This window comes from Lactuca saligna, chromosome 2 (assembly GCF_052625555.1).
Source record: "Lactuca saligna cultivar CGN05327 chromosome 2, ASM5262555v1, whole genome shotgun sequence".
In the NCBI taxonomy this organism is placed as follows: Eukaryota; Viridiplantae; Streptophyta; class Magnoliopsida; order Asterales; family Asteraceae; genus Lactuca; species Lactuca saligna.
In genome coordinates this window covers 16531122-16548962 of record NC_136418.1, presented here as the reverse complement: position 1 = coordinate 16548962, position 17841 = coordinate 16531122, and the positions used below count along the sequence as shown (strand labels likewise).

The 17841-nt window shown below is 36.1% G+C and overlaps 1 protein-coding gene across 1 annotated transcript; it reads right to left on the bottom strand.

Annotated features, from left to right (window-relative positions):
• Positions 1 to 10884: 10884 nt before the first annotated feature.
• Positions 10885 to 16907, bottom strand: HXK3 (hexokinase 3). The gene is made up of 8 exons (XM_078979129.1): positions 16528 to 16907; positions 16211 to 16361; positions 15940 to 16122; positions 14837 to 15067; positions 14587 to 14682; positions 14346 to 14476; positions 14168 to 14249; positions 10885 to 11372 (listed from the first exon to the last, which is right to left on the bottom strand). The coding sequence occupies exons 1-8, from the start codon at positions 16818 to 16820 to the stop codon at positions 11040 to 11042; spliced, it is 1500 nt and encodes a 499-aa protein (XP_078835255.1). The 5' UTR covers positions 16821 to 16907; the 3' UTR covers positions 10885 to 11039.
• Between the last annotated feature and the right edge of the window lie 934 nt (positions 16908 to 17841).

The following is a 17841-nucleotide window of genomic DNA, read 5'->3' as shown; positions in this document are numbered from 1 at the left end:
GCATTTTATAGGGCCAATAGTCCTCATAGGACTTTTGCAACTCAGCGGACATGGTAGCTATCATTATACACAACACTTTGGCCGTGTCCCTCTCATGAGTTCGGTACTCCTTAATTTGTTCGAGAGTAGCAGTTTGCTCATCAATTTCCTTCAGCTCTTTGTCAAGAACATATTCTTTGTCCTCATATCGAAGGTCCATTCTAATGTTTATGATCCAATCATTAAAGTTGGATCCATTGAATATGGTTCTCCCCCACTAAGTTCATTAGGGAGAAAGAGCCTGAAGGGTTTGAGCCTAAAGCATTGTTTGGGATAGGCATCTGTAAAAGAAAAGGAACAAAGTTTTAGATTAGATGGAAATCCTTAATAAATCACCCAAATGAAATAATAAGGCTAGGATCCAACACAATATTCTACAATTGCAAAGAGGGATGCTGTAATCCAATTGTAAAATATTTGAAGGTAGGTAAATGATGATTTACCAATTTCCACCATGAAAACCAAAAACACTTATTAGGTTTAATTGGATTTGAAATTCCTAGATTATTTTGAGATTCATTGAACTTTCAATGGCATATTTAAATCTCGATTGTGCGCTATCAAGTTTGTGAATGGGATGTCGAGGATCACAAACAAGGTGTGAATAATCATGCAAAAAAATTGGTACTCTTAATGTGACGGGGCGGTCCCAAGAAGAGTATATATATGATTGATGTCTTTGTGATTCATGCATGTTATGTGTTATGTGTTCTAGGGCAAGCCCGATGCATGTTAGTTATATGTTATGTTTTATGTTATGTGTTTATGATATATGATATGATGTGTATGTTTCGGGTAAGCCTGATGCCTGGGCAAGCCCGATGCCAGACGTGGTCTGATGTCGGGGTGAGCCCGATGTCAGGTAGGAGTCCGATGCCGGGTAAGCCAATGTCGGGTTCATCCCGATGCAGTTGGGCGGTGTCCCATTATTGTATTATCTGTTATATGATATATATATATATATATATATATATATATATATATATATATATGTTTATGTTATGTGGTAGTTTGGAGGAGCTCACTAAGCTTCGTGCTTACAGTTTTCAGTTTGGTTTTAGGTACTTCGGCTAGCAAAGGTAAGGACTCGGGGTGATCACATGGCACACACCACAGTTTCCAGCCTAGGATATTTACTCTAATATTTGATACATGTTTTGATTCATTGAAATTTTTTTTATGATGTTTCGAGTTCCATGACTTATGTTTTGATGTGAAGTTTGAAATTCATGGTTTTTTGTAATGATTTAAAATGAAACTTTTGGGTTGTATTTTTGGGATGTTTCATATACTCCCTAGGGCTCGGCCCAGTGATACGAAAGACCATGGTTGGGACCATAGGAATGGAGTCATGGATGGGGCCACATACTCCCTAGGGTTAGGCCTGTTATGTATGATATATATATATATATATATATATATATATATATATATATATATATATATATATATATATATATATATATATATATATGGATAGGAGATCTTATTGTTTGGCTATAGAGCCGATGTTTTTCTTAGATGCATTGTGTGTATGACGATATATGTGGTATACTGGGGAACTCACTAAGCTTTATGCTTACAGTTGTGGATAAAATGTTTTGCGGGTTGTTCGTGGGAAGAGCTCGGTAGGACTATGCACACCCATCGAAGATATTTGTTTCTGTTGTTTTGTAATTAAACTCTGATAACATATGGTTTTAATCAATCGAATGTTACTTAATGGTTTTTGACATATAGGGTTTAATTGGTTAATCTATTTATAAATGAAAAATGTCTTTGTAATTTTCGGGACATTACAAGTTAGTATCAAAGCCTTGGTTTGAGGTGCCTTACGGTGTGTCTGAACTCAAACTAATAGTTGAGAGATTTTCAAATGAAAAGGCTTTTATTCGAGGAAATGATTTTCTAAAAATATTTTATACTAATTGGAGGATGCTATGCGCACATTCATTCGGAGCTTAGGATGTAAGTAATTCCTAATATACCCATATAATCTTGTATTTGTGTTATGAATTGTTATACATACTAGAAGGTAGGTTATAGATTCGCTTAGGATTTGAATGATAGAATTGTCTAACATCTGTGATGCCTTAGTTTAGAGAAGTTTTTGCTATGTCTTGCTTGAATTCTATATTGATAATGTTAATTTCTAGGTGTGTGATTTAGAGTTGTACACGATTGGGATTGTATAGCCTTAGAATGATTGATTTATCCTTATTTCATATTCCTTATCTGGTTATGGACTTAGGGTAGAATTATTTATTCAACAGTCTATTCGATCTTGTATTGTGTATAACTTGCATGATCGAGACAACCAGCGGTATTAGTAAAGACTTCTAGCAATTTGGGTTTGTGGGAAGGGAAGGATCCTAGCAAGAGAGTCTAGGAAGTATGGTATTATGTATATGGATAGACATATGCATGCACATAAAGAGTTTAGAGGAGTGATGTGAAGTGACTTGGGAGTCTTGGAATAGTCCTTGGAACTGGTATGGTTAGATGTGGAATGTAGTATTGGGCCCGTACTAATGAAAGCATAAGATCCATACTTGGGTCAGGGAGTGTTACAAGAATACTAGGAAGCTATAGGTGGGTATGCATAACGGGGGTTTGCACTATGCTTTGTTTTGATAAGTTTCATTATCTTTCAAATTCATGATGGCGACTTTCCATGAGGAGGTTATCCGTAACATCATTGTCGCTAAGATTTCAAGGTTCGTGAGAAAGTATATGCCAAGCTTGGTCTGCACAATCAGGAAGGATTTGATTCTAGTGATGGATGAGCAGCTTAGGGTTCTTCAGGCTGATTGGGAGGTCGGTCAACTCGGGGTTTATATAGTTACCTTCAAGGAATTTGACATTTGTAGAGTTCCTTATTTCTTTTGGAGTAGGAGCCGATCATCAGTATGTGTTGGATTGCAGATGTGGAGAGCACCTATCACGCCAGCTTTTGTCCAACAGAGGCCAAGGTTAAGTTTGCAAAGTGTCTTTTGTGTTATGGAGCTAGAGAGTGGTGGTGCAAGGTTGTTCAGAACCTCGAACCTGATGCGGTCGAGTCTATGTATTAGGAAGATTTTGTTGCTTGATTCAAGAGGGAGTTTGTGTCGGCGATTGAGGTTCAACAGTTGGTCCTGGAGATTTTAGCACTTGAGATGACTACATGGAAGGTAGATAAGGTCATCGTCAAGTTTAGAGAAAGGGCACTATTTTTCCTTCTGTATGTAGCTTCAAAGGAGATAAGGATGACTCCTTACCATGGTATGTTGAGGACGAAGATTTGGGAGCACATGAGCATCTCGAATCATAGGACTCTTTCTAGTTTGGTGAAGGCAGCTAGGGAAAGGGAGCTGAAGTTGGAGACCGAACAATGAAAGAGGAACATGACTAGGTTTGCGCATCAGTTGCATCGTTTAAGAAAGCCAGAGTGACTGGCATTCCGTTAGGCAATTGAGAGACTTGTAGATCTTGTAGTAGGTGTGATCAGATTCACCGGGGTACTTGTCATACGCCAGTTTTAAGGTGTTTCAGATACTGTCGAGATGGTCACTACATTCGGGACTATAGTTAGAGGGAGTTAAGAGTATGCTTCATTTGTAACCATCTAGACCACGTTAAGGCTGATTGTGCTCTAAGAGCGAATGGGGTGGTTTTGGATCAAGTGCCTTTAGCTTGGCGGTTACCAGATGAAGGATATGAGATAGTTGGAGTCCTAAGGGTTAGGGTTTGATTTATCAGCTTTGGTTCTGCAGTGGTTGATTAGTTATGTTTGGATTTATGATCTGATATTGGGATTGCATATGTGTGTTGGATCTCTTAGGTTTTTTTTTTGTATGATTTGGATTCTCCTTGCTTTTATGTTGGTATGGTGGCAAGGAACAAGTAATGAAGCCATTGGATTGACTTGGAATTTTGTATGGATTTGAAGACATAATAGTCTAGCTAATTCCAAGTGGGGGAAAATCTCTAATTCAATCGAAATGATCTGGGTGGTTTGGCATCTTAAAGCTCGTATTGGAGGATATAAGTAATAGGTTCGGATGGTTTTCAGGAATGAAGATTTGTGAAAAAAGTGTTGTTCATCAGTCGATTATGACCGAGGAAGAAGATGTTGAAGGTTCAAGGTTACGTCATCTGGAAGACTAGGAGCATCAGTTGTACCACTAGGTAGAGTCAGTTATTAGGCTCGAGTCAAGGGTTGTGTGAGGGCCTCTCTTCTTATTCTTGTTTTATGAAGGATATGATGTTCGAAGCACGACCCAAAAAACTGGTGGGGTTTAGTAGATTAGGGGTCTGTCTCGTGTTAGTCTTGCTTGGTATCCTTGTAGTTTTGTTTGGAATACCATGGTTGTATCATGACAGAAAGGATATGGTTGGGATGTAGTATGGGATTGATTTTAAGACTATGGTTAGATCATAGCATTCACATATGGAAGAACATGGTTGGATCATGGTAGGAACGACTGTAGTTGGGCTGTAGCAACGAAAATGATTGTAAGACTATGGGAGGACCATATCATTCACTTGGGTTGGAATAGATCGGTCGCTATTTGATTAGTTGATTAGTTATTCTTCCATTTAGGGTTAATGGATTTTAGAGTCATGTTGTTGTATATGTTAGTATAGTCGTTGTCCGTTGGGTTGTTAGAGGTCTTACTTTTTGGCATCTAAGTGTGGGGTTGTCGACTATGATGGTTGGTTGGGGATTCCGTCCTTCAGTTTATCAGCAAAACAATGCAAGCTCAGGGAGGCCTTGGTTGATTCAGATTGTGAGTTTTGGGTTAGCAAGGTTGAGGTTCAGGTGGCTATGTCTATCTCGAAGTCATACATACTTTGGGAGTCTTCAAATTATGGTTAAGGAAGTTAGTTCTTCTCAATGTAGTTTAGTGTTGATGTGTTAGTGTTTTCTCTTTGTAAGGTCGCATGTTTCTAGCTCAGAATTGGGTTAGCCTTAGTTCTGAAGGGAATGATTGTTTAAAAACTTATTTCCAGTTTTGCAGCGAATATGGTTTCAACCTTTAGAAGTTTCTACTCGGGTATGGTTTATACGCTTGGCTTTGGAAATCCTTACAAACGTTGTTGCAGGTTCGGGCATTCTGAGTGGCTTCTGGATGGGAACGGGCTTGGGGAACCCCATAAGGGATTTGTAGGGTGTTTTAAGAGTAGGTGGTTAGGACATATTTCGAGGACGAAATCTACTTTTAGTGGTGATGAGTTGTAACACATGTTTTCTAGAAGTATCAGCTAAACGCTTAATGTGATCAAGATAGGGTTTTTGGAGAAAAACCCTATTCCACGACGTGGTGAGTTTATGCCCACGAAGTGGCATGATTATTATGAAACACATGTCTACTTTGGTTTGCACGACGTGGCAAGAGTATGGCCACGCTGTGATAGCCGCTGCAGCCCAAGCCCAAGATTTTTAGGGTTTCCATCATATTCAAACACCTTAACTCATGGATTAGGTTTTCTCCTTCAGCCTCCATCTCTCCATTTCGAAGCCCTAGCCTCTTTTCCATGGTTATGAGCTAGGTGGCTTGATCTTGAGGTTGTTTACTTCATTTGGTGAAACTTAAATAAAAAGGAAGTTTATTTTGGTGTAAGGAAGCATAGAGCATTACTAGATCCATCATCCTATTCTAGTTTTTGAACCTTTGAACGTAAAAATCTTACACGTTGACCTTTTTCTTTTGAGATCCATGTTCTTGACTTTGATGATTGGTCTTTGTTCCCATTGGATGCTCTTGTTTTTTTAGGAGGTCTAGAGCTTAATATGGTTTTCTTATAGTCATGGACTTCTGTTAAGTGAGAATAAGGTCTTAATTTGAGAGTTCTTGGTCCCATGTGCAAGTATTGGTTATATTAATGCTTAATGAACCTAGGGTTGTATATTTGATTTGGGGTGAGGTCCTAATAGATAAATTTGGAAACTTTATCCATTAAATCATTAGGAAGAAGTATATCTTAACTTTTGAGCCTTGATTTGTAAGGATTAAGCACTTAATGGAGTTTTGGAACAAACTACCAGTTCCCAGGACATGGCCAAGGAAGGCTCACTTCGTGGCAGAGTCCAAAGTCATGTTGGTATTGTCCTGACGTTTCCACAACATGGCTAAAGAGGGACCACGACATTGCAATGTCCTACATGTTGATTGTTTTGTCTAGACATGGCCATGATGTGGCCAAGAGGCCTCTATGTTGTGGTAAATGTCGGCATTTGACTAGTTTGACTTTGGGTCAAACTTGGAGTATGTGAGCTATTGATTGAGGGTTTATATGTTTGTGGTATAGCTGATTCGTGGAATCGACTAGTACAAGGGGTTAGATATGGATATTGTTAGAGTACAAGTATGCTAGTTGACTATGATAACTCCTTGTTATGCATGTGTAGTGTAGGGCACTTGGTGTCATTGTATGTTAGACCGATAGGGTTTTGCCTGTGGATTGTATGATTCTGGTAGGGGTTATGTTTGGTTAGGGTAACTGGGGAAGGTCAGTTATCAAGATTATGTAGGTTAACCGACTAAGGACTTAATTGAGAAGTGGTCAATGATAGGGTAACTATGGAAGGTGACTTGCCAAGGGAATGTATTATGTTAGTCATGTTATGTGTTTATGTTATATGATTATGTGGTAGAGATGACTTGGTTTTTATATAATCTAAGTTGGATAGCCTATGAAATCTTGGTCTAGTGCCTGATTGTGATGTTCTTGTCTGATTATTCGCTCGTGGGTGGATCATTTGTTTGATTGTCTATTTGATCCCCAACTACGTACGACTTTATGATTTTATGTATTGTATGGACGACCAAGATGTGGCCCATAACACTTATATGTGAGATCGAGATGTGACCCTCGACATTGTGGGGAAAGACCATGGCAATAGAGTCGGGGCTAGGCATGTATACTCCATAGGGCTGAGCCTAATGATAAGAAAGATTGTGACCATGGCAATGGAGTCAAGGTATATATATATATATATATATATATATATATATATATATATATATATATATATATATATATATATATATATATATGATCCAATTGTTTTGCTTGGATGCATTGTATGTATGATGGTATATGTGGTACATTCGGAAACTTACTAAGCTTTACGCTTACATTGTGGATAAAATGTTTTGTAGGTTGTTCACGAGAAGAGTTCAACGGGACTATACACATGCATCGAAGATATTGGTTTCTGTTGTTTTGTAATTGAACTCTAATAGCCTGTGGTTTTAATCAATCGAATGTTACTTAATGGTTTTGACATAAAGGGTTTAACTGGTTAATCTATCTGTAAATGAAAAATCTCTTTGTAATTTTTGATATGTTACAACTTTTTTTCACCCAAAGTCATCATAAAAATTGTTTCTTAGTAGACATACATGTCCAATGTATGTCTTGAACTCAAGTTAGGTCAAAAATGGTAAAAATAAGGTCAAAACCTCATGTATGGAACCAAAACTCTATAAAACCTCAAATTTGGAACATAAGACCAGGGACCTTAAGGATCCATAAACTTGCCAACTATATGGAGTCCAACCACTCAAACCACCTTGAACATTAAGAAAAATGCTTAATAGTCTAGATTTAGAAGGGTAGCACACAAATGGTATGAACTTGAGGACTTGCAAGGGTACAAAATATGTGCAAGAAGGTGATGAGGAGCTTGCTTGGTGAATCTTAGACTAAAAACACCTTCTTCTTGCTTCAAAACCACGAAACACCACCAAAAAGCTTCAAAATACCACCAAGGGAGGCTAGGGTTTGCTCTAAGCCAAGAGTGAGTGATGGAGGCTGAGGGTGAGCAAATCCTAGCCATCACATCCCTTAAATATGGGCACTAACCTCATAAATCGGGGTTTTGTATAATGGTCACCACCATGTTGTGGCCATGTCTTTGCCTCGTGGTACCTTAAAAGAATGCATGTTTCATGAATCCATGCCACGTCGTGGTGCTTCCTCCACCACGTCGTGGACATCACCAAATTCCACATCTTGAAGGTCTAAAATAATGACCATGACTCAGAAGAAGTCTTCCTGGAACGGTTGTTACAGTTATACATCGGCGATCATCGGTTAGAGTTACTAAAATGAACAAAAATAAACAAGTTCAATGCCCAATGATAGCTTAAACAATATATAATGATCAAAATAAAACACCCAGAAAAGTCTATAGACTAAAAATGACCTAAACCCTACATTTAACTTCAAATTGTAATACCATAACATGGCTAGAATACACGGAAATATAGTTGCAGTCTATCTATTTTTATAAGTTTATGGAGAAAACATAAGCTAGCTATGAGGGGCTAAGATCTTGTAGATTTTATATAAGGGCTCAGAAGCAACCTTCAGATTTCGTGTTTGTTGGTATACATGGTAAGGATAAACATAGGCCATTGGATTCTTGAAGGAGAAGATTGGTGGCTTAGATTTCATTGCAAGCGAAAATAAATATTACAATAAGTGTACACTTCTTGCCTGGTGTTTTGATCTCATTAATTAATTGCAACCAAGACTTTTAACTAAATTGAGTGATTAACCTTGATGATGATGGGAACTCTAGTCCAATCGAAACTGCTATCAATGGAATAAATAAAATCGGGGTATTTGAAAGTTGAAACCATGATAGAACTGATGTGAAAACCCCTTAGTGTTCTAGGTAAATTGAGATGTAACAGATGAATGACATATTCAACTAAATAGAAGTACAATTTATAAAGGCTTTTATGTTGTAATAAGAAAAAAAAAACTATAAGATTTAAAGTATGATGCAATAATTCGGTAATTTTTGAAGTACAATATTGTAAATAAATAAATAGAAGTACAATTTGTAATAGAAAATATGCATTTCGAGAAGCTTAAAAGATGAGTAGCAACTTACTTTATTTTTTTACCGATATATAAGCAGTATCCGATGTTGTCCTTCCTCTTTGAAATTGAGAGTTAAAGTCTTGTCGTGGATATAAATGAGTAATTTAGGAGTAGATTAAAATTGTCGTTTAATTTTTTTTTTTTTTTACATAAATAAGCTTAAAACATCTAATTGAGTAAAAAAAAAAAGAGCTAGACTTTCCTTAAGCCCATTCATTCTTTTTATTTTATCTAGCAAAATAAATAAGTTCAATATCATGTCATTATTTAAATTTATAGAACGTTACAAAAAAAAAAAAAAAAAACAAAACAAAACAAAAAAAACAAAAAAAAAAAAGACATTCTATTTTTTTTCAAAATAGAAACCAAACATTTTGGTAGTTTCAGGTTAGGTCAAAAGTCGAACCAAGCTGAAACCATGCACAAGCTTTTACTGAGATTGGGATTTTCAAAGACAAATTGGCTCCATGCCTCCATTCTTGTTCTTTTTTCCTTATCGTACAGTAACATAGATGTAAACAAGTTACATTTAACAAAAAAGATGGCCAGTGATGTTGGTCCAAATCTATCAACCTTGGGCTTTATTAGGTCCGAACAACTTACACCAAATGGTGAGCCCACGTTAAAAAGATATGATTTACATATAAAATGCAAATGGCTTATATTTTTTTTTGTAAAAATCGAACGGTGAACCTTTCGGTAATCCCATCATCAACCACTATACTTTGTATCTCTCATATGCTTGTTTTTATGGTGAGCAAAACCAAAACTAAAAAATCAAAAAAATAACTAAAAATAAATAAAATAAAAATGAAGAAACTGAAATCAAAAAACCCAACCCAAACCATTGGTTTAGGGTTTGAATTTTTAAAACCGAAAAAATCAGTTTGTATCAAGTTTGTACTTTGAAAACCGACCCAAAAAACGAACCAACCCAATATGCAAAACGGAATTGGAAAAATGGCCCATGGAACCAAAACAGACCTAACGTGTGTATATGTTAGAACTTAAAATAAATATGTTTTACTTTTATGCAACTTAGGTTAGGGGTTACAGCTTGAGACTCGGTCTCCCTCTCAATTCTTCACCATTTTGTCTCTTTTTCTAACCGTCGACTCCACATATCATCCCGAACGTCTCTTCCACTTTCTTTAGAATTGTTGGAAAATGGGTTCAAAGCCAAAACCCAACAACCCATAGGTTGAAGCAGAAAAAACAACACCAGATTTCAAAAACCACACCCATTCTAAAACCGAACCCAATGGGTTTCAAAAGTTAAAAACCTAACTTTCTAGTTTGGGTTCAGTTTTAATGCTCAGCCTTACCTTATTTTTTCGAAGAAAAAATAAGGATTTCTCACTTAAAGTGACTAATGAACATAATAAAAGCTCTTTCAACAACTTGTCCTCGATTGGACGTAAGAAATGGAAAAGTAGACCACCCATTCTCTACGTTAGGCTGGTTTCAATGAAAAAGACCGCTCAAGCACGAATCATTTCATAGAAATGCTCTCAAATCCAGTTTGTGCATGTTTTTAGATACCAATAAGCAAATATAAGCAACTTTCTTGATCTTGTACTATAATGACAATGCATTTACATTTTTTTAATCGATAGTAGTAATATATTTTATCTTTTACTTACACTAGCAATGTAACTAATTAGATTACATTACCAATATGAGCATTGTAGTTTATTTTTTTTTACACATTGTTGTTATCTAAGAAATATTAGCACGTTGTTATGATAGGTAAGCAAATGTAAGTACATTTATATGAGTTACATATAGCTATTCTCGGTAAAAAGAAAAAAATATAAGTACATTGTTGTTATGAGTGAACAAATGTCAATACATTGTTCTTTCAAAAAAAATGTCAATACATTGTTCTTTCAAAAAAAATGTCAATACATTGTTATCATGAGCAAAACTTAAAAGTATATTACCTATATTGTTAGAAAAGATAATACTCGGTTTCCATTTTCTACAATTAACCCCTCCATTAATATCAATTGATCATGTTATTTTATTCTCCAAAACTTGGACTTTTTATAAAAATTACACATAAGATACATTCAATACATATTTAGTTTTGGGCCAATAATTACCCTCACAATATACAATTAATGTTCGTAAATCGAGTTTGTAGCTGCTAAGAGTGCAGCTCCAATACCAGATCCATCTTTCGAATGCTCGATAACTACATTGCTTGATATCTCCGGCCCTAAAAGCTCTTTTACAGCATCTTTAAGGTATCTCTTGTATTGAGGGTGGTGTTCATATAGGCCTCCATCCATGGCAACAACTGTGCGTTTTCCAAACACAATACCCTTTGAATCCTCCTCCATCTTTTGTAGTATCCCAACAATTCCTGCTCCCGCCAATCGGCCACCACGCTTTGCAATCGTGTCACAAACCTCCACCACCATCTTCCTCGAATCTAAATTTGAATCCATCTGATATTGAGTTGAGTTTGTTAATCAAATTGCATGTCGAAAAAAGTGAAAACTTAGTGTCTTTTGTGGAAAATAAATTCAATTTTGACACGTTAACATGTCACGTCATCAAAACTAACATGTCATCATATCACGTCAGCAGATAACCGGGTTGATCAGTCATGGGGTCAGAATTGTAAAAAATTAGAAAACACAGTGTCAATTTTGAGAAAAAAAAAAACACAATGTCAAATTAGAATTTTGGTGTAAACTAAATGTCTTTTATGCTATTTATCTAAATGAATTTTCATAAATGAACGTTTGATCATTTTCTTATTTATATAATGAAGTGGTTTTTTGATGAAATGTGAATCAACTTTTCACTTTATGACCGAAAATGTAACATTACAACCAAGAGTCCAAGACCATACGAAAGAAGAGCTGGTAATAAGTTATTGGGTGGGTGAGGTGGTTGTTTTTGTTAGCATAATAAGTTATTGGGCTTATTTTGTACATTTGGGCTTTTATATAGGGTTTAACTAGGTTAACCATTAGATTGAATTTCTATTTATAGTCTATTTTTGTTTCTTTGTATTTCAAGTTTTCTCTCAATAATGAAATGTAGACGTTTTCTCTTTAAATTGTTGTAATTGTCATTAGGTTACATAGTATCATCGACAGCTTTTCCTTGAACACTTTTTTCAAAAAATTAAATTATATCAGTCATAAGAGCATCCGGTGTACATTGCACGAATCGGTCCGTGGTCTACTTGGCCACGAACCACGGCCGTGCACACCACCCCGGTGGTTCGTGGTGGCTCGTGGTCGTGGCCATCCGTGGCCCGGACAACGAACCCAAACGCCCAATGAATTCGTTTCTTGTAGCCGTTGATTTGTATCTGTTTTAGTAGCCGTTGTTAAACGGCTAAATTTGTAAAAAAAATAAATAAATAATTTATTTACCTATAAATACCATATTTTTACTCCTTATTTTTTACACCATTCTTTTCTTTCTCTATACACAAACTACACACTACATCTTCACAACCAAAAATTATGGATCCCAACCAAAATACCCCTCCAAACTACCGAAATCGCAAACCCGATAACGCTTTTGCGTTAGACACAACACCTCGACAATTCCCGACGATGGAGTCACCTCAAGGCGGTTTTATCAATCTACTTCAAAGTGGTTCCCCTATCCAACAAACACCACTCTTCCAACAACAATATCAACCTTTTCCGGCTTTCCAACAACAACAATACCAACAATTTCAACAACCACCAAGCTCACAACCACCACTTTCGCCGGATTTTGTTCCGGAAACGCAACCTTCACCACCACCTCAACCAAAAAAGAAAAAAGGAAAAAAACCGGCCCGACCCACTACCAACCAAGAAAGGGTCCCATGGACAAAAGAAGAAGAAGAAAAGTTAGCGGAGGCATGGGTGGCGGCTTCCGAAGATCCAATTGTAGGAGATAGCCAGACGTACGGAAGTTTTTGGGAAAAAGTCCGAGCCATTTTTTACGAGTTAATGGAAAGTGAAGCTCGAAATGCCGATCAAATTACGTCGAAATGGCGAGATATTCGATTAAAATGCACCGATTTTGGAGGAATCTACAACAATCTCCTAAACATACGCAAAAGCGGCTCGAACGATTTTGATGTTTTCAAGGCGGCCATGGACCAATATGAAAAAACAACGCCTACACGCAAAGCTTTTCCATATATGAAGCCGTGGCTAAAATTGAAAGACTCCCCAAAATGGAAAGAGCAAACGGAAGGAAGTTCCCAATCTTCCGGTTCAAAGCGTTCGAGAAACCCCGATGGAGCTTCTCAACAATCGGACGGCCGAACACACATCGACATCAACGACGATCCGATAGATCTTGAAACCGACCAACCTCTTCCTCGGCCCGTTGGAAGAAATAAAGCAAAAAAAGCGGCGTCAACATCTTCGAATTCTAGTGTTATGGATATGTTCGGCGATAAATTTGATCGATATGTGCAGCTTCAGGAAACGAAGGCCGAGGTGATGACTCGGATGGAACAAAAAATGATCGAAGCACAAACATCATTTCAAGAGGCACAAGAGACACTTCAAACAAAAACCGACATAAAAATCTTTAAAATGAAAGCGGACGACCTTGAGGGCGAAGACTTGGAACTTTTTCTAGCAATGAAAGAGTCGGTTCGAGCCCGACGTAGGCGTAGGGGGTAGTTTATTTTATGTATGGTTGGAATTTTTAGTTTTTTAATGTTTTTTTTTTTTTTTTTTTAAATTAACTAATGTAATTTTTATTTTGATTGTTATTTTTATTTTAGTTTTTAATTTCAATTAATTTAGTTTTTATTTAATGTAATTTGGTATTTTAATTTAATGGAAAAATAGTATTAAAAAATGTTTTTAATGTATTTTTGAATTAAATTTAAATAAAAAAATGAGGTGGAGTGGTGTTTTAATGTATTTTTGAATTAAATTTAAATAAAAAAATGAGGTGGAGTGGTGTGTTTAGTGGTAAGTACCCCATGTATGTGGTAGTGGAATGTGGTGATGATGTGGCACCCACCACATATGTGGTATGTGGTGGGTATAACGGATGGCCTAAGAAGACAATTGCGACCACGTTTCATTCCATAAACGTTTATTGATGCAATATTGTTTCATTTACTTACCAATTTATTACCCATTTATGCAATAGTGTTTCACCTTTTTTTACCAATTTATGCAATTGACACGAACTAAAAAACCATGCTTCGGTTAAAACAATAATATATTGAAAATTGAGAAGGATATTGAAAAGACAAATTTACCCCTGTTACTTCATAAAGGATCGATCCCACAGCTTCAAGATCATCAGAAGTGTCCTGCTGCATAGAACTTATATTTGGGGTCCTATAATTTCAATTTGATATTAGTTTTCAAAAATAGATACCATTTAACACAATATTTTCAAGAAAAAAAAAATTATAACTTTATTCTACTAATTACCCGAGAGTGAAAGGAGTTCGTAGTCTTTTAGGAATATCCTTTCCAAATAACGAACTTTCTTCAGCCATCCTCACAAGTACCCGTCTCACAATTTCGCCAAGATACATACCCGATATCGTCTTTTCAAATAACTATCTCCAAAAAAAATGATAATCGCATAAAAAGGGCAAATTAGTAATTTTAGCTTAATTTTTTTTTTTTTTTGAGAATGAAACTGATTTCAATGATGGTGGAGACTTACCTGCTCACCGGGGTTTATACTCTCTGCATCCATCTCTCTGTCGAATTCAGTCAAAGGAAGACCGTTTGAGAACGCTCCCCACTCGGTATTGACTATCTGAAAACAATCCCACACGACATGACAAATGAAGACAGAATTTCAGCTGAAAATTCATACAAAGGAAAGGAGTAGAACTTTTAATTACATATGAGTAACTTAAGTGGCATTTTTAAATTTAATATAACATTATAAGTAAAATTGATGTACAAACCGTTTTTCCAGAGATAGATTTATGGCCTTGTAGTTTAGGAATGGCGTCCACGGATTCTACATAGCAAGCATTAGTTCCTGTCCCGAGAATAACCGCAACCATGACATCATCATCCCAGTATCTTGCCCCGGCTAGTGTTGCCACCGTATCATTAACCAGTGCGGATACCCGCATATTCAGCCCTTGCCTTCCCATAGCTTCATTTAAACATGCGACAATATCCTTTCCGGGCTGAAACACAATTCAAACTTCATTTTAATTATCAATAGCATACGAATGTCATACACGCCCTGAGTTTTACACAGGACAGGACAAAACAGAACATGATTTGTACAACATTTGGCATGCATTGGACTGGGTTTGATGTAAATGACACAAAAATTGACAGGGTTTGATGTAAATGAGACAAAACAGAACATGATTTGTACGAGACAAAAATTGACAGGGTTTTATGTAAATGAGACAAAACAGAACATGATTGTACAACGTTTGGCATGCATTCGACTCGGTTAGATGTAAATGAGACAAAAATTGACAAGATAGAGCAGAACATGTGCATACCACGTTTGGCATGCATTGGACAGGGTTTGATGTAGATGAGACAAAAATTGACAGGACACAATAGAACATGATGTGTACCACGTTTGGCATGCATTGGACAGGGTTTCATGTAAATGAGACAAAAATTGACAAGCCCAGAAAAAAAACATGATTTGTATCACGTTTCGCATGCATTGGACCGGGTTTGATGTAAATGAGACAAAAATTGTCACGACAGAACAAAACATGATTTGTACAACGTTTGGCATGCATTTGACGGGTTTTGATGTAAAATGTGACAAAAATTGACATAAGAAAACATGATTTGTACAACGTTTGACATGCATTGGACTGGGTTTGATTTAATGAGACAAAAATTGTGAGAACAGAACACAACATGATTTGTACAACGTTTGACATGCATTGGACAGGGTTTGATGTAAATGTGACAAAAACTGTCCCACGAAACAAGGTGGAAAATAGTTTCTCATCGAAGATAGCCCTAGAAAGCTTGTTAAGTCTTGTCCAATACAGATCCATGTAATAAAGAGAAAAATACAAACCGTTCCCGAGACTGCAAAACCTTTAGTCCATTTCATTAGTATCCCGGAATCAATGGAGGTTTGTTTCACCGGAAAAGAGAAAGTAAACCCCGTTTCTCGACTTCTGTCTTTTTGCAACACAAACTTTCCCCCCTCTTTTTTCACAAAATTTGCTAAAGCAGAGGCAATAAAATCAAACAGCTCCTACAAATCCATTAAACCGAATATATCAATAAGAGATTGAAACTGAAGAAACAAATTAATTGAGAATGATCATGATGGAAGAACAGACCTCGGAGGTGCCAAACATGATATCTTGTGGTATTGAAACTTGCTCGAATTCCGTGTCTATCACTCGTTCTTCCTTTCCTCCTAATTGAGTTCTAAGAACTCGAAAATTCGTTCCACCAAGATCCAATGCATAGAACAACCCTCTCTCATTCCTATATACAAAATCCTCTTTAGTTCAGTTTCAATATCCAAATATAAAGGAGTGAATTTGACTTAGAAGCTTCAAATTCGAATTCCAGAGTTTGAATTTTTTTGGGTTTAAAAGTGGTAATCACATTCCAGAGTTAAAATTGATAAAGTTGAAAGAACAGATCATACCCAGTTGGCAAAGAATCGACATAACTAAGGATCATCTTGAGATCACTGCCGCCATCCACGGCGAGGCCGGCTCGCATATCAGTTGCCATGGCGTCAGCAACGTGGCGGAGGACGGGGAGAGGGGTGGCGCAGTCGTTTTGTAATTTGGTTAATATAGGGAGTGCAGCGGCGGTGGAGACTGAGACACCGGTGGTGGATCGGGCGACCATGGTGACACGTGGTGTGCGGCAAACGGATGACCGGGAAAGGGGGAAGTGTCTGACGGCCGGCGGTGAGTTGACGGCGAAGGACATTGTTGATTGACGGTGAGATCAAGGTGGATCTTTGGTTGGGTGGAAACTCGGGACAGGTACATGTTCTGAATCAGGAGTTCTGTTGGTTTCTTTTATTTCTTCTGCGGCTTCTTTGATGGAACACTGTGTTGGTTATTTAATCATTTAATAATTTAAATATTTCAATAAATATATTATTTTTAGACCAACTCTAGCTATTAACAATATTGTTTATATTAAACTAATAAAAATAATATAAAAGTAGTATGACAATAGATATTTCTGATCTATTGAATTATATTGAACAGCAAAACAAATATTTTATGCATATTATGTTTTATCTAATATCTATAATATTACATAAATAACTTTCATATTTATTTAGTTGTTCTAAACTTTATCCATATCTTTTTATTACTAGAAATTTATAAATTATTTTATTACAGATAAATAATAAAAGTTTATTCGTATATAATTAATTACTATATTATTAAAATAACTATTTTACTAAATTCTTTAAAAAAAATATTACATATGTATTATGAATATTACGCATAAATTAAAAAATAAAGCGCGTTTTATACATTAAAATAGTTTTTCCAAACTTGGTCAATTAAAACATTACAAATGTTACTTTGTTTTCTATGGTTCTTAAATTACTATGATCCTTAAAATATGTCATTTTTTTTTTTTTTTTTTTTTTTTTTTTTTTTTTTTTTTTTGTGGCAACGGGTTAATCTGTTTTGTAAATTGAATTTTCATACTTGTATTAATAAAAGTTAGGTATCATTCGATTTGTTAAATAAATATAGAAGGCCGATACCCTTAACGAAATTGTTGATGGATGGGTAAACATGATCGTTTAGAAAGTCGAGGGTTATTCTTTTAGGTTAAAGAATGAAAATTATTAAGGAAAATTATATTATATATACTATAAGGGTATGTACATAAAAATAAGTAAGTTCTTTTTTTAATTAATTAACGCAAGTTCAAATAATCAAAATTGTATTATATGTGATCCGATTCGTAAGTATAAAGTGTG

What these genes read in the sequence shown, in the direction of transcription:
- HXK3 (XM_078979129.1), bottom strand. Translation starts at nt 16,820, where the DNA reads ATGTCCTTCGCCGTCAACTCACCGCCGGCCGTCAGACACTTCCCCCTT. An exon ending in GTCGATTCTTTGCCAACTGG is followed by an intron (nt 16,362 to 16,527) that starts GTATGATCTGTT and finishes TTTTGTATATAG; the next exon opens with GAATGAGAGAGGGTTGTTCT. An exon ending in TCATGTTTGGCACCTCCGAG is followed by an intron (nt 16,123 to 16,210) that starts GTCTGTTCTTCC and finishes ATGGATTTGTAG; the next exon opens with GAGCTGTTTGATTTTATTGC.